General features: G+C 38.7%; 1 protein-coding gene across 1 annotated transcript in view; it reads left to right on the top strand.

Annotated features, from left to right (window-relative positions):
• Positions 1–25,943, top strand: part of LOC150079311 (PDF receptor-like) — a 133,947-nt gene that overhangs the window by 95,569 nt on the left and 12,435 nt on the right. The window contains exon 7 of the mRNA XM_090383028.1: positions 25,163–25,232. Coding sequence (XP_090239154.1) covers positions 25,163–25,232 — 70 coding nt within the window. The remainder of the gene's footprint in view (positions 1–25,162; positions 25,233–25,943) is intronic.

Here is a 25,943-nt window from a genome sequence, read left to right as displayed (position 1 = left end):
TAATAATGGTTTTCATATAGTTTAGGAGTTGGCAGTTAATAGATTTCTCCATTACTTTAGAACGAGTAGAGTGCAATGAGACATAATTGGATTGGAGGAATCTGTCGCCCTTTTCAGGAATCGACTGGATTTGAGGAAACTTCCAAGCAGAAGGAAAAAGTGATCATTGCTTATGAACTTCAGTGAGAAGATAATCAGAGATAAATGTTCAGTTCTCTGAACATTATTGGAGTGATTAGCACTTAAAACTATAATCTTCGTTCCAATGTTGAGATAATAAATCAGGAATACAGTCCTCACCATTTCTCATGGTTGGAGGCCATCCACAGAGCGTTGTGGGTTAATTCTGGAACCTGCATACATCCTATTATGGAGGCCGTTATTTTACATCGGGTTGACAAGTAGCGAACTAATAATGTCTGATATACTTAACAACATAACGCCGAGTGAGACGGTTGATTTCCTCTTCCTATACTCCTACTCCCCACCTCCCTTTTTCGTCGACCGCGATCCGCAAGTTAGTCATAGCGCATGTGTGAGCTACACTTTTGCAGTATATTTTTACCTGCTGTCGTGAACATCATTACGTTGACAAAGAGGTACATCGCCTTGAGTTCGAACCCGTCACCACCAAATACGGAGGATGCGGAAAGGTCAGGGAATGCCCACCGCATATTAAATTAAATTTTCTGTTTATACTCTGGGAAGACCAAACGGTCAGGGGAGTTCACGAGATAGACAGAATACAAGAAAGAGCACCGTATTCAGCAGTCACGGGCTTGAACCCCGGTAACTCAAGGCACATGTACTTATGCACCCGCGCGCCTGACCACTAGGCTACGGCGACCTTTATATCTCGGAGCAATATAGTCTTAGTTGCTAATGCTCCTAAATAAAAAAAATTAAAAAAAAAAAAACCAATAACAATATCGCCTTGAAAGCTGCTTGCCTTGTATTTATTTATTAATTTTATCGCTTTTATTGAGTTAAATATTTTATGGCTTTCTTGTATAATATTTATTTTAAGTATACTCATTCTTATTTGTAGTCAGGGCTGCGGTACGGAGTAGGCGGGGATCACCTACAGTGGCAGTTCAGGACGGCAAAAAATTTTTCCCACATTGCTTTCTGATTGGTTAGCAGCACATAGGATTACAGCGCTACTGTTGTAGTAATTTATTTTAATAAACTTTTGTTTATCTGTTAGTCAGGCGTTGTTATTGTTGTAGTAGGGTTTTAGGAGCATCAGCAACTAAGGCCATTTAGCTCCGTGTATGCTGTCTGTAAATTGCATGTGTTCTGAGGTAGAGAAAAATCCATGCTACCCTCGCCTGAGGTTAAATAACTCAGCCACATTGTGAAAAGAGACCATAAAAATTCCTCCCGTCATCGACGGGACTCGAACTCAGTTCTTTTCCACCCCGTGTGGGGAGGACGGCAATCCTTCCAACTGTGTTACCCATGAGGGCTCGACAGGCAATGTAACATTATTTCAATGTCTACCCCTGTTGCTCAAAGCTTTTCTTTTCCAAAACCGAAGTACCAAACCAAATCCCCCCTTAATTCTTTAATTGGGTTGCGAAGCTAAACTCCCGTTTGTTCAGGCCTTCCTTCAACAGCTACCCCAACAAATCTGCAGACCCTATTTGTGCAAACTGCATATGGTCTAAAATGGATCATGATCACTCAATAAGGGAGAACAAGTACCCTGTCCATCTTAAAGCCAGATTATGGCAGCATGACATAAAGCAGACAACGCCAGCATCCTTAAGTTTATTCAAGTCAATGCACAGCGTGCTCGTGCTGTTGCAGATCAAATCAGAATGAAGGCAGATGAAGAAAATATAGATGTCATCCATATACAAGAGCTATATACACACACTAAACAGATCACGGGGTACTCCCCTTACATATACAGTCTCAAAAATATTAGTACAAACGTTTAGGGGAGGTAGGTAACATCTAAAGGAATGTGAATAGCATAGGAACCCATAACTGGAAACGTCACCGTAAGTCTGTAGACTGTGCTGTTCATCAGTTCGCGAGAGGGAAAATTTCTGGTTTACTCATTCAAGTAGTAGTCGCCGCACGAAGAGCATGCATCGATATATGAACTGTGAGCTGGCAGACATGCACCTAGTGTATGGATCAGCAGAGGGCAATGGACGAGCAGCTCAACGAATTTATGGAGAACGCTTCCCAGACAGAGAGACATGTACCGGATCACTGTTTGTTTGCACATGTGCATCAAAATTTGTGCAATTATGGGTCATTTAGAGGTAACAGGAGTAGTGCAGACAGACCACGTTCGACGCGAACTCCCGCCATGTACGAAAGTGTATTGAATGCCGTCCAGAATAATCCTACTACCAGCACACGTGCCGTTGCCTCTGCCTTAGGAGTGTCTCGTTGCAGTGTACAGCGTGTCTGACACGACGATTCTTTACACCCCTTTCATCTCCAAAGGGTTCAGTTACTGCTCCCCCCAAGATCATCCTGCACGTGTGGCTGTTGCGCAGTGGTTTCTCCAAGAAAGTTTTCAAGACATGAATTTTTTCAAGACATGAAATTTTCCAGCCTGTTTTGTTCACGGATGTGGCTTATTTTCACTCGGGAAGGCTTATTCAATCAGCACAATGCTCATGTGTGGGCTCACAACAACCCCACACGGTGTGCGCCCCCATGTGGCACAACATCGCTTCGCAATAAATGTGTGGGCAGGTATGGTCGGTGGACTGCTTAGTCCGGCCCATAAACTGTTTACCATCCCCGCATGAAACTCCGCTAAATATCGGATCTTTCTTGAACAAGTTTCTACCAGGGTTTACCTGACGATGTTCCAGCAAATGTGAGACGCAACATTTGGTTTCAACATGACGGGGCGCCTGCTGAACAGGCGTGTTTTGGGTGTCGATGGATTGAATTCTTTCTGTGGGGGAAGCCCTCAAATGTATCGTGTATGAATCGCCTGTGGAGACGGAAATGGATCTCGTGGAGAGACTCTTTTGCGCTGCTGCTACTGTCAAAGAAACTCCAGGTGTGTTCGACCGTGTCCGCCATTCCATGCTGCGTCGGTGTCACGCATGCATCGCGTCTCATGGTGGAACCTTCGAGCATCAGTTGTAACATCATGAAATGCATCCATCTCGCACTCCATTGTTAATATTATGTCAAATAAATGTTTGCCACTAATTACTGTCTTGTGTCATTTCTGCTTCTTGTGCCTCTGCTACTACTTTCCCGTGCCGTTTCCGGTTATGGGTTCCTATGCGATTCACATTCCTTTAGATGTCACCTACCTCCCCTAAACGTTTGTAGACTTTTTTTTGAGACATCCTGTAGAATCGTTCAAGCTGAACAGGTTATGCCCTAGGCAGGTGCTGCTGTTGTCCAGAATCCCATCATGTTAGGAACAAAAATTCATTCCCTCTCTCTTTGCCTTGGGCGGTATGTGCCCAGATCATTGGTCCCATGGGCTCCCTGCACATCTTCTGTGTATTGCCACCCAGGCAAAGACATTGCTCTAGCTATTCAATGACTACAAACCATCCAGACCCTTCTACCCAATGAGAAAATTCTACTCAGTGCAGAATGTAGGTCCCCGATCTAGCAGAGCAGAACTGAGGACTGCTCTGGCACTGACAACAGACGGAAGTTTGAAGATTACTTTGCCACATCGCCATTCATTATCCTCAATCGACCCAGTAACCAGTACTTTCAGTAATACCCTGTAAGAACCTGATACTGATATGACTGCAGTGACTAGATCCATCTCCACTAAAATCATTGAGTGGCAGGTTGATGATGCCTAGACTATCTTGACCACAGGGTTATTACTTTCAGCCTCATCCAATCACCTCATCCTTCACCATATCGCCAGATACACCATACAGAAAGCCAAGTGGGATCTCTTTGCCTCCATACTTCAAACATATCTGCAGGATTCTAGCTGCAATGTTACTGCAATGCACCCCAATGAACATCAATGCAAAACCACCAAAATCATTACAGGCACATGCAGTAAAGCCATCAAGACTAGTGCCATCTTCTGATGATGCTTGCAGTAGGGAGAACCTCTGATGTGAAGCCCATCCATCCAGCCAGGAAGGCCTACCAGTGTGCCTACATCTCTTGGCCACACTTGACTGGCACTTGAAGAAACCCTGTCACAGAATTAGATATACCTATACATCTCTTACCAGACAGAGATAGAAATCATCTTGGAAACTTCTCTACCACAGGTAACACAGACCCTTGGGGAGAAGGGGGTTGTGTATCATATAGTTATTTATAAACTGCTCCGAGGCAAATTAAAACTCCACAGTCACTCCCCAAGGAACTACAATCCTTACCTGGGATCAATCAATCAATAACATCCTTGATGCCCTATTTCTTCAAGATGCCAAACCACATACTGACCAGCAGTGTCAAATCTGCCAAGAAAATCTTCCATATAAAAATACTCAAGTTGAGCAATCCCTAACTCTTGATAGGCTTCACCAGAGGGTCTTGTGGAACTCATCAACAAATGCCTGGGACCAGATCTGGTGGAGGTAAAAAGCTTGCCTATCTCCATCCGGGTCTTCTCTTGGACTTATTCAGCCACTGCTGCCTCAAAAATGCCACTTTCCCAGATGACTGGAAAATAGTCAACCTCCACCTGATCCTGAAGAACCCCACAAAATGCCAATACCAACCAAAGTCCTATCGACCAATCGCTTGTTATCCATCATCAGCAAACTATTTGAACGTTTACTGATGTCAAGACTCCATCAGCACTATGACAATGCTAATCGCAAAGGTCGTAACCAATAAGGCTTTTGTCATGGCTGTAGTGCCAAGGATGCAATCAGGCACCTTACCACCTCAACTAAATACTTCCTTGTCATCTCGGTCGACTTTGCAATGGACCTTTACAAGCTCTAGTGGTCCAGCATTATCTGTTACTTCCACCAGGCACAAACTCCATCTAATCTCTTAAAATGTCTCCAGCATTACCTCCATAACAGAAAAATAGCAATCACTAATGCCTATTGCCACGTCACTCGCACTGCCTGCAGAGGAAGCCCTTGAGGCTCTGTCCTTATCTTTTTCCTTTGGAATGCATCGTTGGATGAATTCCTAATCACATGCCTTTACAGATGACTTGATTCTTACTATAGCTGGGGACTCCACAGCCCCACACTCGAGGTCACCGCTAACAATGCACTATGCATCCTCCAGTATTGGACAAATATGCACACGCTTCAAATCTCTCCAGATAAAGAAACGTCAATTCTGGTAAAGAGCACTCTCCGACTCACAAGACCTCCTCAAATTAAGAAAGCAGGGCCCACTTTGTCTCATCCAAGAGCTGAAATACATTGAGGTGGTCCTGGACTCAAAACTAATATACATCTGACTTACCTCCACTCTAAGGTAAAGAAGTATACCGCCATAATCACCAGGATTAGCAAGCACAACTGGGAATTCAATAGCCTTTCCCTGGCACTTCTGCACAATGCCATTTTTATTCCAGTCATTATGTATTGTGCTAGTGTGTGGTACTTCTGGACCACCTTTATCTGTAACCAGAAGAAACTTGCTGCATCCCCTTGTTCATCACACACACACATCTGTTGCACAGTGAGCATCCCAGCCCTCCATGTTCACGCAGGCATTCTCCCTCTGGATCTGAAGGTCATTCATCATGGATTGCAATACCTGTCCATGGGACTTCTCGCCACCATCCTCTACTACTCCATAAATCCTGCCAATGACAATAAGCTAAAGAAAACGTGTCTTGCAACAATCTTATTCCAGACTTGGCATACAGGATGGACTGAGACTCCAAAAGGTCCTCATCACCAAGGAGTTTATTCCCAGTGTTGCCCAGGCATTTCCAAATCCTATTGCCCGGTTCTCTCCTTAGCTTCACACCACTTTCCTTGTCAATGGTGATGATTCTATCAATGATGAGTTAACATCCATGAGCACCATTGCAGACACCCACTGGCATTGTGCCCTTACTGAGAACTGGAACCCACCGTACCTATGATTGTTCAAACTACGAAGATCTTCACTGCATCCTCTACACCAGGATCCAAGATGTTCCTTGTCAACAGGTACACCGATGATGAGAATTACTATAAAGCCTTCTCCTGCTTTGCATAAGATCTCTTCATTAGATGAAGAACACTGCTGCCCACCCTATAAATCCCCTTAATGTAGAAATCAACCAAGACAACAGAGTACTTTCTGATCCCCAAACCCATACTCCACTTGGGCCACCCTATTGCAGACCTATGAGACACAATCCTGGCAACATGATACAACACACCTCCTGCAGTGTTTGGAGGGCTTACAGAGTCTATGCCTCAAAATATGGCAGTGGAACTGGTGGCAAAAGGAGGCCATACCTACTTAGGTAGGTGGCCATAATATCTTCAGTCGGCAGTATATATATTAAAACTTATGTAACAATACTTTGTTTTTATTTGATTTTTAGAAAATATGCAGCATCTATTGCTCCTTTACCTTACATGAAAAGTTATTCGAAAATCACTAAGATTCAACTGTGATGGTGTTGCTCATGCCAACATTACTGGACAAAAGTTAAACAGTCAAGGTTTGAGCCATGAAAGATCAACCTCAGATCCAGTGTTGAATCCAGAGCATTTGCACTGGGGGAGAGAATGTAAACTTTAATATTTACAACATATGTATATGCATGCAAATATTTATGCATAAATATAAATTTAAAATATGCATAAATATAAATCTATGCACAATATGAATATATATAAATATACAGATTATGCATATTTACGAATGTTATAATAAGGATATATGAGAAACAAAATAGGAAACAAAAGGAAATATTTATTATTTAACATCTAATTACTAATAGCCAGTTCACAAAAACCACATTACTGACAATAATTACAGTTTAATATGAAAATCACCGATTAAAATTTGCAAAAAAAAAAAAAAAAAAAAACCTATACAAATTATAATCAAATATGCAGGTACTGTACTGTAATAATGTGTAAGAACCAAATCTTACAACTCCAGAAAAATAATAATATTTTGTAAAATTTTGAAATTTATTATATTTTAAACAGACAGCATTAGGTAATTTGCTTCCATTTCCACAGTTGTTTGTTTCAGTAAGAGAGCAGCTTAGCATTGGCAATAGGGGGCCAGTTAGAACTAAAACTAAACAAAAGAGTGTCAGTTAGAAGCCATTTTGTTTACGGTAAGTAGAGCGGGAGCTGCACTGAAGAAAATGAACACAGGAACACCCACCCCCCAAGAAAGGGTTCGGACCCCAAAGAAGAAAGGCCCGGGATCATAGAGCAAGCCGAGATCTGGTATCATAGTGCTGAATAAACAGGCCAACACCGACGTGCACTCTTATAAATTTCAAGGGTGGTCACTTCAAAAAGGGCGTGATGAAAGGGGTAAGTGAACAAGGATGGTCAGAAGAAGTGTTCTAGAAATTTCTTAGCATCTAAATATCCCTGCTACGACTAAAGGAGCGCAACCTACCAGAACGTGGGCCTAGACAACAGTAAAAGAATTGGGTGAATAAGAATAAAGATGAAGAAAGAGAAATAAAAGACGATTGGTCAAGAAAAAGGGGAAAGAAGGATGAACAAAAAGGAGATACAGGAGTGAAAGAAAAGAAGTCCAAGAGAATCGTGGGAGAGTCAGACAGAATCGCTGGAGAGCAAGACAGAATTTTTGGGGAGTGAGAGTGGTGTTGGAGGTGTGTGGGGAAATTGTTAACGAAGAGTTTTGGAAATGGCACAGTTCAATGGATATTGATAATAGTAGAGTGAGGGAAACGACTGAGAAGAAAATCGGCTCGAGTTCCAAACGAATGGCCAAAGCAGCATCACAGAAGCAAAGCCCTTGTGTGTGGAGAGAACCGACAAAGAGCAGTCTAGAGATGTGTGCCTAGTGGACCAGCAAAGGCCAGGGCCCCAGGGAGACGACCACTGGAAGGAGACATGAACCCGGAAACCCCTATCCAGGCAGACAGAAGAAAGTGAAAGTAAGTCCTAAAAATTTTGTTAATGCAAACTGAAAAAAAAAAAAAAAAACGGGGAGAAATTAATAGGACTGTTAGATGATGAATACGATGAACTGAATACTGTATTTTAAAATAAAAGGGGGGAACAATAATATACAGAGAGGGAAAGAGTGAGAGAGTGAGTTACCCATCTGTATTAGAAGTATGTGTAAGAGAATGTATTAGATGTGTTATTGTTATTAACAAAATAGTCTGCATTCTTGGGAAATAACCACTAGTTTGTTCATTGCCCACTGAAGGCTCAGAAGACCACAGAAAGGTATATGTCCAATTTGATGTTCATGTGTATCGAGAGAGAGAGAGAGAGAGAATAATGTAATTATATATATATATAATAAATATGCTAGTTAATTTAGTATTTTGTATTTCTCATAGGTTTTAGATGGTTATAAATTCATTGAAAGGAAAGAAATATATGAGAACATTATAATTATGTATAATAGAAGAAAGCTGTGAGAAATTGTATAATCACGAATTATTTAGGATTTGTATTTTATTTATGTTCCAAATGGTGAAATAAACTTTATGTTGATAACATATGTCTTATCTTTGAAGAGAAACACCACAGCTCTATAGTAAATATCCAGATTTATCCAGGTTGGGGAAGAACAAAAGAAAACACTCATTACATGGAATCTTCTGATGTTAAAAGAGCTAAATAGAATAAATTTATTGAGCAGCAGATAGCTTGTGGACCTTGGAAGGGAAGTGAGGACCTCTGTTCTAGAATTTAAATGTACAGCAACAGCCTTGAGGTTCCAAGGTAAACTGAAGTTAGAATTGTATTTTAAGATCCTACAATTGTCGAGACAGCCTGGGATTAAGATAGCATATTGATAAATAATTCCCACAAATGTTATTCTTCTTTGCTTTTTCTTTGGATGTGTATCAATCATTTATTAATTTTTCCCATAACTCATTTGAGCCCTCAGCCTATTTTCATACAATCTTGCAATATTACAGTACAGATGCATATATGATAAAAAGGTTATAAAATGTATTGTTTATACGCTGCAACCAAACTGTCTCGTTTGTGGTATACAAAAGAAGAATTGGCCACAAGTAGACTCTTGCTGTGAAAAAAACAAAAAAAAATGTGAAAGCCTAAAGTGAGACTCCCCTGAAAGCCATGGGACACTTTATAATTACAATTGCATCTGTCAGAAATCAATTCAGGCAAACCTATTCGCAGCCTGCAATCCTGTTTGTTATATACAAACAAAGAATTAGTCACAAGTAGACCGTTTGTGTGAAACACTATCAACAGATGGTTTGTGTGAAAATAAAAGGAACCTGAAAACCATAAAACGAAACTGCAGACACTTGAAATAGTGGTGCTTAGTTACAATTTGTGCAGCCAAAATATTTCACATTTAATTATTTTGAAAATTTCACGTCTTGAATTTAGTGGTTTATTTTCGCCGTGTACCATCTAACAAGTACCATACTTAGTTGACGTGATTTTTTGTGTTGTTTATTTGATAAATTTATTGAATTCGTGTTTTATAAAATAAAAATTACTATTTTTACCAGGGGAGAGGGTTATTCCACCGGGGGTGAAACTCATCCCCGGTCACCCCCCTGGATTTAACACTGCTTAGATCATTCTTTCTGCCGTGCAAACTTTGCATAATTTCTCCCATGTAATCAAATAATCTGGACAACCAGTTCAACCAAAAAGGTGGGCAACCTTTTTGAATGGCGAGCCAAATAAAATGTCTGTGAGGTACACAAGGGCTAAATTTTTTTTTTTTTTTTTTTTAGCTTTCCCTGATTATTAAAATGGTGGTATAATGAAAAAATTGCCATAAACAGTTTTATATTATTTACTGTAATAGTTATACATACACATATATATAATTAATTTTATTAATAAGAATAATGAAACACAAATTCAAGATAAAATTACAAAAAGACAATTATAGTACACAATTATAAAAAATTAAATCAAAAATTATTATAATTTTAAAGATTTTATAAAACCTTAATAATCTTAGATTTTCAATTGTGCATTGCAAAAGGTTTCAATAAATGCCTTCATAAAAATAAAATGGTAAATCTGCTCATAATTATTTACTTTTATCTGCCGATTATTCACCGACATTTGCTGTTGAAAGACACAATACACTTGCACCTCGATCACATTCTGCAGAGCCAAGAGTCCAGGAACCACTACTGACTGCGTGCAAGTCTATGCTTATGTGTTTTGCCAGAAGCTATATTTGCTTACATTTGGCAAAACTGCTGCTTGCTCGAGTCGTGATATATAGCACAAATTCATACTTAATACATAATTAATATATACAGTCATACCATTAGACATCATGCAATCGAAATGTTAAAAACAATTTAATAACAGAAAATATAATAAAAATTATAATACACATAATTTCATGATATATATTCTTCAGCAGGTAGTTTATTATATATATTTTGAAAACGACTGTGGGCTGGATTATGCACATTTGCAGACCGGAAGTTGCCCACCCCTGCCATTACCCTCCCTTCTCTGTATGTCATTGGGAATAGAGCATCTTGACATTCCTGATAGTAGTGAGGTATGCAGCTATTAATTATTTATTAATGAAGGATTAGAAGCTCGCTCTCTGTGTGTGTGTGTGTGTGTGTGTGTGTGTGTGTGTGTGTGTGTGTGTGTGTGTGTGTGTGTGTGTGTGTGTGTGTGTGTGTGTGTGTACGCCTTGAAAATAGACAGTATTTCTCACCTCTCAAGTTGTTGCTACTGCCATACAACCCATCCCTTCATAATTTGGTCCATCCATATGCATGAAGCCAAGTCAGTATACAATAGGTGTGAAATACAGTCATACCAATTTTGAACAGACCATTCACAGTAATATAAATCTCAAGCAATACACTCTGATGATGGACTACTAATGTAGTGTAGTGTTGCTGGGTGTTATCCCATATGCATGAAGCCAAGTCAGTATACAAGTGTGAAATACAGTCATACTAATTTTGAACAGACCATTCACAGTAATATAATTACTGTGAATGGTCTGTTCCCTCAAATCTAAACATGAATTATGCCAGTTATTCTTGTGCACATTAATCATTCTTTAAATTTGAATAGCATCCCTCAGTTTTGGTTTTTAGGCTAACTAACCAGTTAAAAGCAGCTAGTTACTATAATATCATGCAGAATCAGAATTATTTTCACTAGATAATGGAAGACTACTTCTCATGTCAAACAGTTGGCTTCAGGGTATGAGCCAAAAACAATAAAAAGAAGACCTAAAAATCTAAAAGAATCTCAGCCTTAATTTTTTTTAGGATTAAAAACAGCCTTACTGCGGTACAATTTTCATTCATTTTATCCAAAATATGATCATGAGCATGCAATTTAACGTATGTGTACTTCCTTTTATTCTAAATTTGATCATCAGCATGCAGAATAGATACTGTACAACCACTCACAAGGATGTTACTTAAATTATTAATTTCAGAGTTGTCCAAGCACTTGCACGCTACTGAGAATAAAACTGAACCTACCAAGCAGAAAGAGTCTAAAGCTTTCACTGTTGATAAGCTAGTATTCTGTCCTATTTTGCTGAATTATTCAAAGAAGCAAGCAACTTTACAGGAAAATGATTGCACACTATATTTTGATGAAATTTACAGGAAAAGGATTGTGCAATTTATGTTTTGATGAAACGTCCTTAAAAACTTCATAGATAAGAAATGCAAGAGGAAACTTAGTATTGGGTTGGAAAATTGAAGTGTTTTTCTTTCAGTGCTTATAAAACATCAGTCATGGACATGAGATGCACACTGTCAACTATTATAGAGTTCAGTCATATGTTAAATGTAGATAGCAATGACACATCACAATTGGCAAATAAAACACATGATTTTGGCTCATGGGCAGTGCCACAACTGTAAACAAGAATGGGCTATTGTTATTTTTTTTTCTAACTCTTCTCCAACCTTAAAGATCTGTTTTGAAAGCACTTTCAGCTTTAGAAGGAATTGTGTGTCAACAGCTTAACCAAGGACAATTCTGGGAACTTAAATTAACAGAAGAAAAGGCATGGTTTTTCAGTGATGAAAAAAAAATTGTGTGTGTGTGTGTGTGTCATTAAAATGAGACACACACAATTTTGTGAAATTAAAAAATATGTTCAATTTTCTCTGACTTAAGGGCTTCATTATTACAGAAATTAATGAATTTATTTCTGTAATAAATAAATTCAATTACAATCATTAGATAATGAACTTTGTTTAATTACTGCATGCACTATTTGTGAGCATGTAACATTCTAGAAGTGGAATAGGCTTGCATTATCTCAAAATCAACTTCTATTTCAAAGGGTAGAGCGTGTGTTTTATAAACTGATACGCATTTATGAGACCTTAAAGAACAGGATGAATGCCCTCAAAGGAATTAGAATGGGAGCCCAAGCTCTCAGCCAGTGGCGTAGCTACCATGTAGGCAGGCAAGGCAATTGCCTCTGGGCCCGAAAAAGGGTAGCTACACTACTGCTCTCAGTTGCCCAACTCAATGCTAGAGCCCTCACTTGTGCATCAACTCAGCATTGTTATGGGCCTATATGAGAGCTTGAAGGACAGGGTGGATGCCCTCGAAGGATTACAAGTGAGGGACCCATCAAGCTCTCAGCTGCCCACACCAATGCCAGAGCTTGCACTTGGTCATCGCACAACACAGCGGCAGCCCCCAAGGCAGAATGCGCTGGTCCCAAAGGAACTAGTAGTTGTTGGTAACTCTATTGTCAGGGAAACGGGAAACATGCTTTGTAAAAAGGATAGGTGGAACAGGACCAGGGTATGTCTGCCAAGGGCAAAGGTTGATGATGTTGCAGAGCGGATATCATCTTTTAAGGGCACAAAAGGTGATTTAGTTGTACACGTTGGCACAATTGATATTAAGAGTAGGAGACCGGCGGAATTACTTAACAAGTACAGGTCACTGATGAAAAAAAGCTGTGAATTAGGGTTGAATTTGAAAGTGTCTGCAATTCTGCCCAGACACGATAGGAGGGAGTATATGATGAGAGCCCTGTCGATCAATTCGGCCCTGGAAAGATTGTGCAGGGCTCAAGGGGTAGAATTTTTTTCAGCCTGGTCTGTACTTGTTAACAGGAGAGACTGCTTCTACAGGGATGGGATACACTTAAATAGAAAGGGTGCAAGAATGTTTGCTGATGCTATCGAGGCAGTGTTAGGAGGGTCGGAAAACTGCTAGATTGGGGGGATACAAGGACTAATAGATTAACAGTAGCCACTGGCAGAGGAGAAAGTGATTCTTGCACTGCTTCTATTGGAATGAGCAGCAGCCTGGAAAATAAGATGCAGGATATTTCAGAGACTGCTGGGAATCATTGGGGTACAAGTAAACACATGGGTTGTGTTAGGGTGGCTAAGAGGAAGAGCAGGTGCATGTATACTTGCGTGTACACCAATGCTAGGAGTCTAGTAAATAAATTTGATGAATTTGAGGTATTGCTCAAAACATCAAAGGCAGATATTGTTGGGATTTCAGAGACGTAGTGTCACACAGATATAAGGAATGCAGAACTGGAATTTGGGGAGTACAATGTCTACAGAAAGGATAGACAGGATAGGAAGGGAGGAGGGGTTATGCTATTAGTTAAGAAACACATAAAATCAAAGGAAGTGAAGCCAGTCGACATCGCTGGACAGTGCAGTGTCGAGTCAGTTTGGTGTGACATAAGCATTGGGAGATCAAAATTGAGGGTAGGAGTGTGCTATAGGCCTAATGACTCTGATGAGTATAATAAGAAACTGTACAGAGAAATAGAGTGGGCCAGTAAATCAGAGAGTCTTATTATGGGGGATTTTAATTTCCCAGATATTGACTGGAATTTGGGGGCTGGTCACTCACACACTAGCAAGGCTTTTGTGGATTTATTGGATGATTGTTTTCTACATCAGCATGTTCGGGAGGCAACTAGAGGGAGTAATACTCTTGATTTGATTATCAGTAGTGATTCTTCATGCATTAAGAATCTGCAGATAAATGAACCACTAGGTGGCAGTGATCACAGTGTACTGAAGTGGGATTTACTCAAAGAGGTAACTACCATTAGGGGTAAAGGGAAGGGGTATTGCTTTCGTAAAGTAGACTACGGTGGACTGAGACAGTATTCAAATTCTATACTGATGATGTTACCAACAGCAAATTCAAAATAGGAAGCATTCAAAGAACTTATCTTGGAAGCTACTAGGCTTTACATACCAACTAAGAAATATTGTTCAAGGTTTAAGCCTAAATGGATGTCAGATGAACTAATGAGGCATATGGCAGAGAAGAAAAATGCATGGGATACATACAAATTAACACGTGACACAGAAGCCTATGATAGATACAAGTTGATCTGTAACCAAGTTACAAAGAAGGTTAGGCAGGCGAAGGCAGATTACGAGAAATCCTTGGCAAAGGATGCGAAGAAAAACAGCAAAGAGTTCTTTACTTATTTAAACGCTAGAAGGAAGGGGATGAATCAGATTGGTCCACTTGATATCGATGGGTCAACTGTTGATGATCCTGCTCAGGTAGCTAACAAACTAAATGAATATTTTGCATCGACATTCACACATGAGGAGTTATTCAGCGAGGGGAATGCCAGAGGTGTATTCAACTCTGGCAGTAAGCTAGAGAATCTTGTAATAACTGAGAGTAAAGTGGAGGAGAAATTGTTGAAGATAAACACAAGAAAGGCACCTGGGGTGGATGGAATCTATCCAGTTATATTAAAGGAGGCAGCAATGGAAGTAAGCAAACCCTTAGCCATAATTATGAGAGCTTCCTTGGACTCAGGGGAGGTACCCATGGACTTGAGATGTGCAAATGTGACCCCAATTCACAAAGGAGGATCAAAGGCTGACACAAGTAATTATAGACCTGTGAGCTTAACTTCTGTTCCAGGAAAATTAATGGAGGCACTGGTTAAAGAAGCACTGCAGGATCATTTAGACAAGACTTCAGTTATAGCTCAGACACAGCATGGTTTTGTTAAGGGGAAGACCAATTTGATTGGTCAGGCAAGACCAATCAAATTGGTCTTGCCTGACCAATTTGATTGGATACTATGATGCAGTCACAAAAGAACTGGATGCAGGGAATAACTTTGATATTATATACTTGGATCTTAGAAAGGCTTTTGATACTGTTGCACATGGAAGACTGTTGCACAAATTGGAGCAGTGTGGCATTGGAGGCAAATTGCTGCTATGGATAAAGGGGTAGTTGAGGGGGAGAAGACAGAGAGTGGTAATCAATGGACACTGCTCATCGTGGACTAATGTTATTAGTAGAGTCCATCAGGGTTCAGTATTGGGTCCTTTATTGTTTTCTGTATTTATAAATGATATTGATGATGGTATATCAAGCTTAATGTCCAAGTTTGCAGACGATACAAAGGTTGGCAGGGTTGTCAAGGACACTACTGACACTATGCTGCTGCAACAGGATCTGGAAAGGTTGAGCAGATGGGCAGAGAGGTGGCAAATGAAGTTTAACATTGACAAATGTAAAGTACTACATATGGGAAACAGCAATCCCAGAGCAACGTATCAACTCTGTGGTACTACACTGACAGTGGTAGAGAATGAAAGGGACCTGGGGGTGGTTATGCAGGCAGATATGAAGTTCTCTGAGCAGTCCAGACGGGCTGCAAGAGTAGCTCATGGTGTATTGTCAATGATATATAGGAATTATTTTAGCAGGGATAAGGAGGTGATTATTCCCTTGTATAAGGCAATGGTCAGGCCACATCTAGAGTACTGTATACACACCTGGAGACCTCATTTCAAGAAGGATGTAGAGCTGCTGGAACGAGTACAGGGAAGGGCAACAAGATTAGTGAATGGAACAAAGGGGTGCTCTTATGAAGAAAGGCTTAAGTTTTACGAATTACAGTGTCTGGAGACTAGGCAGCAGCGAGGTGATCTGATAGAGGTGTACAAAGCCTTGAATGGTTTGAGCATGCTCAATGCTGATGGGATTCTTCCTCTTGCTCAGAATAATCACCTGAGAGGGCATAAATTCAAATTGAGGAAAGACAGATGTAGGATAGATGTGCGGAAATTTGCCTTTAGCCAGCAGGTGGTTGGTAAGTGGAACAGACTTCCATCCCTTGTCGTGGAAGTTGATAGCCTAAATAAGTTTAAGGCTCGGCTGGACAGGTATTTTGAACGAACAGAGGGGTGAAGTGGAAGTGGTTATTTTTTATTTATTTATTTTACTTTAATTTTTTTGGCTGATGCTGCATAAGCTTGCTTTCTTGCATCAAATGCCTCTACTAATGCTAATGCATCAGGCAACACAGCAGCAATCCCCAAGGCAGAATGTGCCAGTTGCACAGGAGGTAGTTATGGTCAGTAACTCTATTGTCAGGGAAATGAGAAATATATTGTGCAAAAAGAATAGGTGGAATAGGACCAGAGTATGTCTGCCAGGAGCAAAAGTAGTTGATACTGGTCGAGCAAATATATTTTAAGGACACGAAAGGTGATACTGTTATACACGTGGGCACAATTGATATTAACAGTAGGAGACCTGAGAACTTAATAAGTACAGGATAATGTTGGGGGGGAAAGTCATGAGTTAGGATTAAATTTGAAAGTGCCTGCAATCCTTCCCATGATAGGAGGGAATATATGCTGAGAGCCTTGTCAATCAATTCAGCCATGGAGAGACTGTAAAAGACTCATTGGGTAGAATTTTTCTCAGTGTGGTCTGAACTTGGTAACAGGAGAGAATGTTTTACAAGGATAGGATACACTTAAATAGAAGATGTGCAAGAATATCTGCTGATGATATTAGGTGGGTTGGAATACTGATAGCTTGGGTGGATACACAGACTAATAGATAAAGTAGAGCTGCATACAGAGGTAAAATTGATTCTTGACCTGCTTCTATTAGAACATGCTAAGCAAGGTGTTGGGCATTTCAAGTTCTGTTGAGAGTCATCATGGAACAAGTAACATGGTCTGCATTAGGGAAACTTAGAATAAGAATAGACGCATGTGTACTTGCATTTGCACTAATGTTAGGAGCACAGTAAATAAACTAGATGAATTTGAAGTACTGATTAAGTCATCAAATGTGGAGATTGTGGGGATATCGGAGGCATTGTGTCACTCAGACATAAGGGATGCAAAATTTGAATAAGGGAAATACATTTTGTACAGAAATGACAGACAGAAAATGGGGCCAGTCTTAGTTAAGAAACATTAAATCTAAGGCAGTATATTCAGCCAACATGGGTGGCCAGATTCAGTTTAGTGTGACATGAACGCTGAGAACTCAAATATGAGGGAGTGTGTTATAGGCCTAATGACTGTTTTTGAGTATACAAAACAGCTAATGTTTTGTATACTCAAAAACTGGCCCTCTCTATTCTACAGAGAATAGAGAGGGCCAGTAAATCAGAATGTCTTATCATCAGAAATTTAACTGCCTAGGTATTGACTGGAACTTGTGGTTGGTCACTAAATACAACAGCAAGATTTTGTGGAGTTACTCAATGGCTGTTTTCTAGCTTGATAGAGAAACAACAAGCAGAAGCAATACAAAGGGGATCAAAGGGTAACATGAGTAATTACAGACCTGTTAGTATTACTTCTGTTTCAGGGAAATTAATTTAATGGAGGCACCGGTTAAGGAAGTAATGCAGAATCATTAGACTATAACTGCAGTCATCTAGACAAGACTATAACTGCAGTCATCTAGACAAGAACTATAACTGCAGTCATCTAGACAAGACTGCAGTTATAGTTCAGACCCAGCATGGGTTTGTTAAGGGGAAGTCTTGTCTGACTAATCTGATTAGATACTATGTGGTCACAAAGGAACTGCATGCAAAAAATAATTTGATATCATATACTTGGATTTTAGGAAAGCTTCTGATACTGTGGCACATGGAAGACTACTGTAAAAACTGGAGCGGTGTCACATTGGAGGCAAATTGCTGCTATGAATAAAGAGATGGTTGAGTGGGAAAAAACAGAGCAGTAATCAATGGATACTGCTCTTCATAGACTAATGTTATTAGTGGAGTCCACCGGGGTTGGGCCCATTGTTGTTTTCTGAATTTATCAATGATATTGATGAAGGTATATCAGGGTTAATGTCTAAGTTTGCAGACAATATGAAGGTTAGCAGGGTTGTTAATGACATTAATGATAGTACACTACTGGAAGTGGATCTGGAAAAGATGAGCAGATGGGCTGAGAGGTGGCAACTGAAGTTTTAACATTGACAAATGTAAAGTACTTCATATGGGTAGCATAACCCCAAGTAACGTATCAACTGGGTGGTACTACACTCAGGATAGTGGAGAATGAAAAGGAGAATGAAACAGGGGGGGGGAGTGTAATTGTGCAGTCAGTTATGAAGTTTTCTGTGCAGTGCAGACAGGCTGCAACAGTAGCTCATGGTGTCTTGTCAATGATATACAGGAATTTTGCTAGCAGGGATAAGGGGGTGATTATCCCCTTATATAAGATAATGATCAAGTCACACCTTGAGTACTGTATACAAGTATGGAGGCCTCATTTTAGGAAAGCTGGAATGAGTACAGTGAAGGGCAATGAGATTGGTGAGTGGAACAAAGGGTTGCTGTTACCAAGAAATGCTTAAGTTCTGCAAATTGCAGCTTCTGGAGACTAGGCACCTACGAGGTGATCTAATTGAGGTGTTGAATGATAAGAGAAAGCTCAATGCTGATGGGATTCTTCCTCTTGCTCAGATTACTCACCTGAGGGGACATAAATTCAAATTGCAGAAAGACAATTGTAGAATAGATGTTCGGAAATTTGCCTTGAGCCAGCAGGTGGTTGATAGTTGGAACAAACTTCCATCTGTTGTAGTGGAAGTCAACAACTTAAATAAGTTCAAGGCACAACTAGACAAACATTGGAGCAGTGTGACATTGGAGGCAAATTGCTGCTATGGATAAAGGGGTGGTTGAGGGGGAGAAGACAGAGAGTGGTAATCAATGGACACTGCTCATCGTGGACTGATGTTATTAGTGGAGTCCCTCAGGGCTCAGTGTTGGGTCCATTATTGTTTTCTGTATTTATAAATGATATTGATGATGGTATATCGGGATTAATGTCCAAGTTTGCAGACGATACAAAGGTTGGCAGGGTTGTCAAGGACACTACTGACACTATGCTGCTGCAACAGGATCTGGAAAGGTTGAGCAGATGGGCTGAGAGGTGGCAAATGAAGTTTAACATTGACAAATGTAAAGTACTACACATGGGAAACAGCAACCCCAGAGCAACGTATCAACTCTGTGGTACAACACTGACAGTGGTAGAGAATGAAAGGGACTTGGGGGTGGTTGGTTGTGCAGGCAGATATGAAGTTCTCTGAGCAGTGCAGACGGGCTGCAAGAGTAGCTCATGGAGTATTGTCAATGATATACAGGAATTTTTCCAGCAGGGATAAGGAGGTGATTATTCCATTGTATAAGGCGATGGTCAGGCCACACCTAGAGTACTGTATACAGGTCTGGAGGCCTCATTTCAAGAAGGATGTAGAGCTGCTGGAACGAGTACAGAGAAGGGCAACAAGATTAGTGAATGGAACAAAGGGGTGCTCTTACGAAGAAAGGCTTAAGTTTTGCAAATTACAGTGGTCTGGAGACTAGGCACCAGCGAGGTGATCTGATAGAGGTGTATAAAGCCTTGAATGGTTTAAGCATGCTCAATACTGATGGGATTCTTCCTCTAGCTCAGAATAATCACCTGAGAGGGCATAAATTCAAATTGAGGAAAGACAGATGTAGGATAGATGTGCGGAAATTTGCCTTTAGCCAGCGGGTGGTTGGTTGGTGGAACAGACTTCCATCCCTTGTGGTGGAGGTTGATAGCCTAAATAAGTTTAAGGCTCAGCTGGACAGGTATTTTGAACGAACAGAGGGGTGAAGTGGAAGTGGGTTTTTTTTTTTTTTTTTTTTTTTGGCTGATGCTGCATAAGCTTGCTTTCTTGCATCAAATGCCTCTACTAATGCTAATGCTAATGCTAACATTTGGAGTGAATAGATGGGTAAAATGGGAAAGGGTTTTTTTTTTTTTTTTTTTGGCTGATGATATATAAGCTTGCTTTCTTGCATCATATGGCCTCTACTAATGCGAATGCTCTTGATCTGATAATTCTTCATGCATTAATAATCTTTAGGTAAAAGATCCTCTGAGTGGTAGGATCACAAACAGTTTTTAAATTCTATAGTGGGACCATCTGATGACGTTACTAACAGCAAATTCAAAATGGAAAGCATTCAGAGAATGCTACTAGGGTTTTCATTCCAACTAAGAAATACCATTCCTAGCTTAGACCTAGATGGATGTCAGAAGAACTGATGAGACTTGTGGCAGAGAAAAAAATGCATGGAATGCATATAAATTATCAGGTGATAAGCCAATGGCAGTTATAAACTAGTCTGCAGTCAAGTCACAAAGGAGGTTAGGCAAGCCTAGGCAGATTATGAGAAGTCGCAAGCAAAAAATGCCAAAAAAAGCAGCAAAGGCTTCTTTACTTGTAATAGCTGTTTTTAAGGAAGGGGTTGAATCACAATGGTCCACTTGATATAGACAGTTTAACTGTTGATGATCCTGCTTAGGTTGCTGACAAACTGAATAGGTATTTTAAATCTACATTCACACATGAAGAATTCTTTAGAGAGATGCCAGAAGTTCAAAACATAACAGGGAGCTAAATAATTTTGTAAAAAATGAGAGGAAAGTGTAATAAAAAACTATTGAAGCTTAACATAAAAAAGGCATGTGGGGTAAATGAGATCTCTCCAATTATATTAAGGGAGACAGTAAAGGAGGTAAGCAAATACTTAGCCATAATCATGAGAGCATCCTTGGATTCAAGGGAGAATGCTATTAACTGGAGATATGAAAATGTATCCCCAATTCACAAAGGAAGATCAAAAGCTGATATGAGTAATTACATGCCTGTTAGCTTAACAGGCTTAACTGTTCCAGTAAAAATAATGGAGTCTCAGTTAAAGAAGTAATGCAGAACTATCTAGACTGGAAGTCAATTATATTGCAGTCACAGCATGGATTTGTTAAGGGGAAATCTTGTCTGACTAATCTAATTCGATACTATAACACACTAACAAAGGAACTGGATCCAAAAAATAATTTAGATATCATGTACTTGCATTTCAGGAAATGCTTTTGATATTTCTGCACATAAAAGACTGCTGTATAAATTGGAGCAGAGTTACATTAAGAGCAAATTACTTCTTTGGATAGATAAAGGAATGGTTGAGTGAGAGAACACATTGAGAGTAGTTATTAATGGATACTGCTCTTCATGGATTAATGTTATTAATGGAATCTCTCAGGGTTCAGTGCTGGGCACATTGTTGTTTTCTTTATTTATTCATAATACTGATAAAGGTATATTAGGCTTAATCTCTTAAGTTTGCAGATGATACAAAGGTTGGCAGGGTAGTTAATGACAGTAATCGGGGTACACTCCTGCAACAAAATCTACCAGAACTAGGCATTTGAGCTGAGAAATGGCAGTCGAAGTTTCACAATGACAAATGCAGGGTACTGCATATGGATGGCAGTAATACAGATTAATGTATCAACTGTGTACATTAATCTGGGATTTTTCAACAAGGTCTTTTTCATTTTCCACTCAGGATAGTGGAAACTGAAAAAAAGACCTGGGGTAACTGCAGAGTCAGATATAAAATTCTCTAAGCAATATAGACAGGCTGCCAGGACAGCTCATGGGGTTTGGTCAATGACATACAGGAACTTTGCTAGCAGGAATAAGGAAGTGATTATTCCATTGTACACAGCAATGGTTAGGTCCCATCTTGAGTACTGCATATACATCTGGAGGTCTCATTTTGGGAAATATTTCTGTATTTATCAATGATATTGATGAAGGTATATCAGGGTTAATGTCTAAGTTTGCAGATAATATGAAGATTAGCAGGGTTGTTAATGACATGAATTTCCCTTCTTTGCACCTGCTCAAACAGGTGCAAAGAAGGGAAACAAGATTGGTGAAGGGAACAAAAGGATGATATTACCAAGAAAGGCTTCAATTAAGCAAATCACAGTGACTGGAGCCCGGGCACCTACAAGGTGATATGATCAAGGTGTTTAAGTCTTGTAATGGATTATGCAAGCTCAATGCTGATGGTATCCTTCCTCTTATTCAGACTACACATACGAGGGAACAAATTCAAACTGAGGAAGGATGGTTGCAAGATAGACATGCAAAGGTTTGACTTCAGCCAACAGGTGGTTGATTAAATGTTCGAACAAACTTCCATCTGTTGTTGTGAAATTGGGTAGTTTGAATAAATTCATAAATTCAAGAAAGAGATAGACAAATTATTGGAAGGAATAGACAAGTGATGTGGCAGTTTTTTTTTTTTTTTGGCTTATGCTTTATAAGCTTGCTTTCTTGCATCATATGCCACTACTACTAATAATAAACACTCTTAGTTATCCATTCTTAGTTCACTTTGTTGCTGTCTGCGAATGCAACATCTACTGGTAAGTCACTAATACAGAAATAATTACAAAAGCCAGCAACCAGAATGACTACGTGCCTTAGTTGGCTAATTTAACAGATATGTTCCCATCCCTCTTACTATTAAATGCCTTTGATCAACATGATGCTTGCTGTAATCTCTTGGTGCAACTCAACAAATATAAAATATAAATGTGTGGATATCCTCTGAGGGTGTTTCATTTGTGCCCTAAAAACATGGAATGATAATCAATTGTATATGAAAACTTTGTGTTTTTTTGGAAAATTTTATATGATGTGTTTTTTTAAGTTCCTTTAAAATAACAATCATGAAAATGAGAATCACATAGTCTATCATTATTATATATTAGGGGAAAAAATCCCAATTTTGCATAATACCATACTTACTAATTGCTTTGCTGTTAACCATCAATCAGATCTTAAAAAAATGGCAAAACTAAGGGATGTTATTTAAATTTAAAAATAAAGAAATAAGGTATGTAGGAATGACTAATGTGGTATGACATGTTTAAATAATTGCAATTTTGGGGTAAAGGGTGGTTGAACACCCAACTCAACAATATCAGTGATTGCATCCATTGAAGTTACATCTGCAAAGCTAAACTGGATTAATTATTTCATTGTTAATTAATATTAATAATCGTGATCTATGTCAGATCATATGAGTCCTGTTAATATTAATTAATATAATCAGTTATGGATTAATATGTCATTTTGTTATTAAGTAGTTTTATTACATTTTATTAATTACTATTTTATTTTCAGTTTGTATTGTTTATGATTCACATTATGTGAATGAATTGGTACAATTGTATGTACCTGTTGAATACTAAAAACACTTTTCTGTGAAAACATGCAGTTGTACAATTCACAAGTACTTTTTTTTTTTTTTTTTGCAAGTATACAAAAATATTATTATTATTAGCCATACGACGCAAGGAAGCCTGAGGCTTTTGCTGCACCAACCAAAAAAAAAAAAAAAATTCTGAGTTATCTCTGAGAGAGACAGACAGAAATAGAAGGGAATCACCAAGAAAGAGAAGAATGGTGATATCCAGCTCAGGACCCTGGGTGTGCCAAGCCCATATTCACAAGATGTGAGACCATACATGTTTAAAGGTCTAAATAAATAAAGTACTGAATATAAAAAATTTGAAAAGGAATTTATTAACAGATCTTTATATATTATTAAAAAAAAAACACAAACAAAAATGGGTTTAAAACCCCAAAGGTAATGTAATCACAAACACTCCCAGCTAGCTATTATAATTGTTCTGATAAATAAATTTTCTGTTTATACTCAGGGATGACCACGCAAAGTCAGAGCAGTTCATGAGATAGTAAAAATACAAGAACAGTGCCATATTTAGTATAAATAAGGAGAGTTCATGACTAACTTTCCTTTTATAGTCAGGGAAAATTAACAATATTAGTCTTTTCATAGTTTGATATATTGGAATAAGATCCTGAACATGCAGGATTTTATTCTAATATAAACCACAGTCACTCAAGTGCAAGAATTCATAACTGATTTCCCTAAATCCTTACCTTCCTCAAAATTTCATTATTATTTCAACTTTTACAAGAATATTTTTTTCTTGTAGGTTAATAATTTTTTTGTGAATTTTATAGTTTCTATCAGGGAATTAATATTGTCTGCATCTCAATTTAAAAATATAAAAAATTCTCCAAGGAAAGTTTCCCAACGTTAGAGGTTCTTTCTTTGGTCCTAAACTGGTGCCCACTTTAAGAGCTAATTAGAATTAACATGAGTGTCCCCTTGGTATCTACTACTCTGTGAGGACTATAGTGGAGTATGAAATGAATAATGTAATAAGATACACTTATACCATGTGAATAGTTCATTTGTTTATTAAGTACATGTAACCTAATTACACAAAATTTGATAGTCACCACAATTATCACAGTGAATATAATCCTGCAGCACTTTCCACACTCAGTGGGGATGGAAAATTCCAGAGTTCAAATCCTGTCAATAACTGAAAAATTTTTTATGGGCTTTTTCACAATGTGGCTCAGTTGGTCAGTCGTGGGCAAGAGTTATGTGGTTTCCCCTCTTGGAAACTTGGGTTTTTTTGCTCAGCAATCAGATAAATTGACACAGAATGCAAACAAGTTACAGACACAACATATTATCACCTCACAACCTTAATTGCTTCACTTTAACACACCATTTTGACGTTTTGGAAATCCTTGCTGGGTCCTATTATCATACTGTGTGTTTGTATAGGATCCAGCAAGGATTTCCAAAACATCACCTCTGTATCAAATTTAGCATAATTGGGTCTCAAGCACTTAAACTAACTTTGAACTATCCATGTATTTAAGAGTGTTTCGTTTGATCTTTTAATCTATGAATAATCACCATGTATCTTCAATCCCAAATTACATTATGAAACTAAATTTTTACGCTTTCAACACTAATAACCATTTCTATGTATTTATTTACATGTTTTTGCTAACATTTATAAATATAATGCAATGTTAAACCTTAAATTTTACATTTTTTTATATAGCTGCTGGTGGGGATATCCATTTAGTCCTTATTTCTGGATACTAGAAGGACCCCGAATGTTTATTATACTGGTAAGTGCTTTGTATTAATAACTTCAATTATTTTTTAAAAGTCAAATGCATGTGATGTGTGTACATCAAGTGTTCAGCATATATTGTAGTCAACCAGAAGAGCTTTATAAGGTTTTAGCCTCAGTGGCTATATTAGCCAGCCTCAAAATGTTTCTCCTGGATTTATTCTCACTTTTTCTTCTCTTTAACATGCAATTAGGCAAGAGAACAAACTATTCACACATATTCTACATCCTTCTCGGTTAATCGGGATTTAAAATAGCAGTAGTGCTGCCTACTCTACATATAAAGTAGGGCATAAGATAGAAAATAAATAAATTCTTTGCTGACTGTTTGAATAAAAACACCCGAAGAGAACAATAATCCCACTGTGAAGTGCCTTATGAAGACACGGGCTGGTAGGGCCCTTGCCCGGGGCGACAAATTTTACAAATCATAAAAAAATATATATATATATATATATATATATATATATATATATATATATTTCCTTAGTAAAGGGGTGCCGAAAAATCTTTCTGCTCGGGCTGCAAAAATACCTTGGTCCGGAGCTGTCAGTTATGTACTATGTTACGAGGAGTATCGGCACACTAAGGAATTAGCACACAAACGTAAATATTGCTGCAGGGGGATGCAGGAAACTGCGTGGTTTATACCACTGTATAGGAAGATTTTATCTATTACGTATCACATGTAGTATTTATGCAGTAT

This window comes from Mastigoproctus giganteus, chromosome 10 (assembly GCF_048544385.1).
Source record: "Mastigoproctus giganteus isolate SK-2022 chromosome 10, ASM4854438v1, whole genome shotgun sequence".
NCBI classification, from domain to species: domain Eukaryota; kingdom Metazoa; phylum Arthropoda; class Arachnida; order Uropygi; family Thelyphonidae; genus Mastigoproctus; species Mastigoproctus giganteus.
The sequence above is the reverse complement of the archived record's forward strand: the minus strand, read 5'-3'. Positions and strand labels throughout refer to the sequence as shown.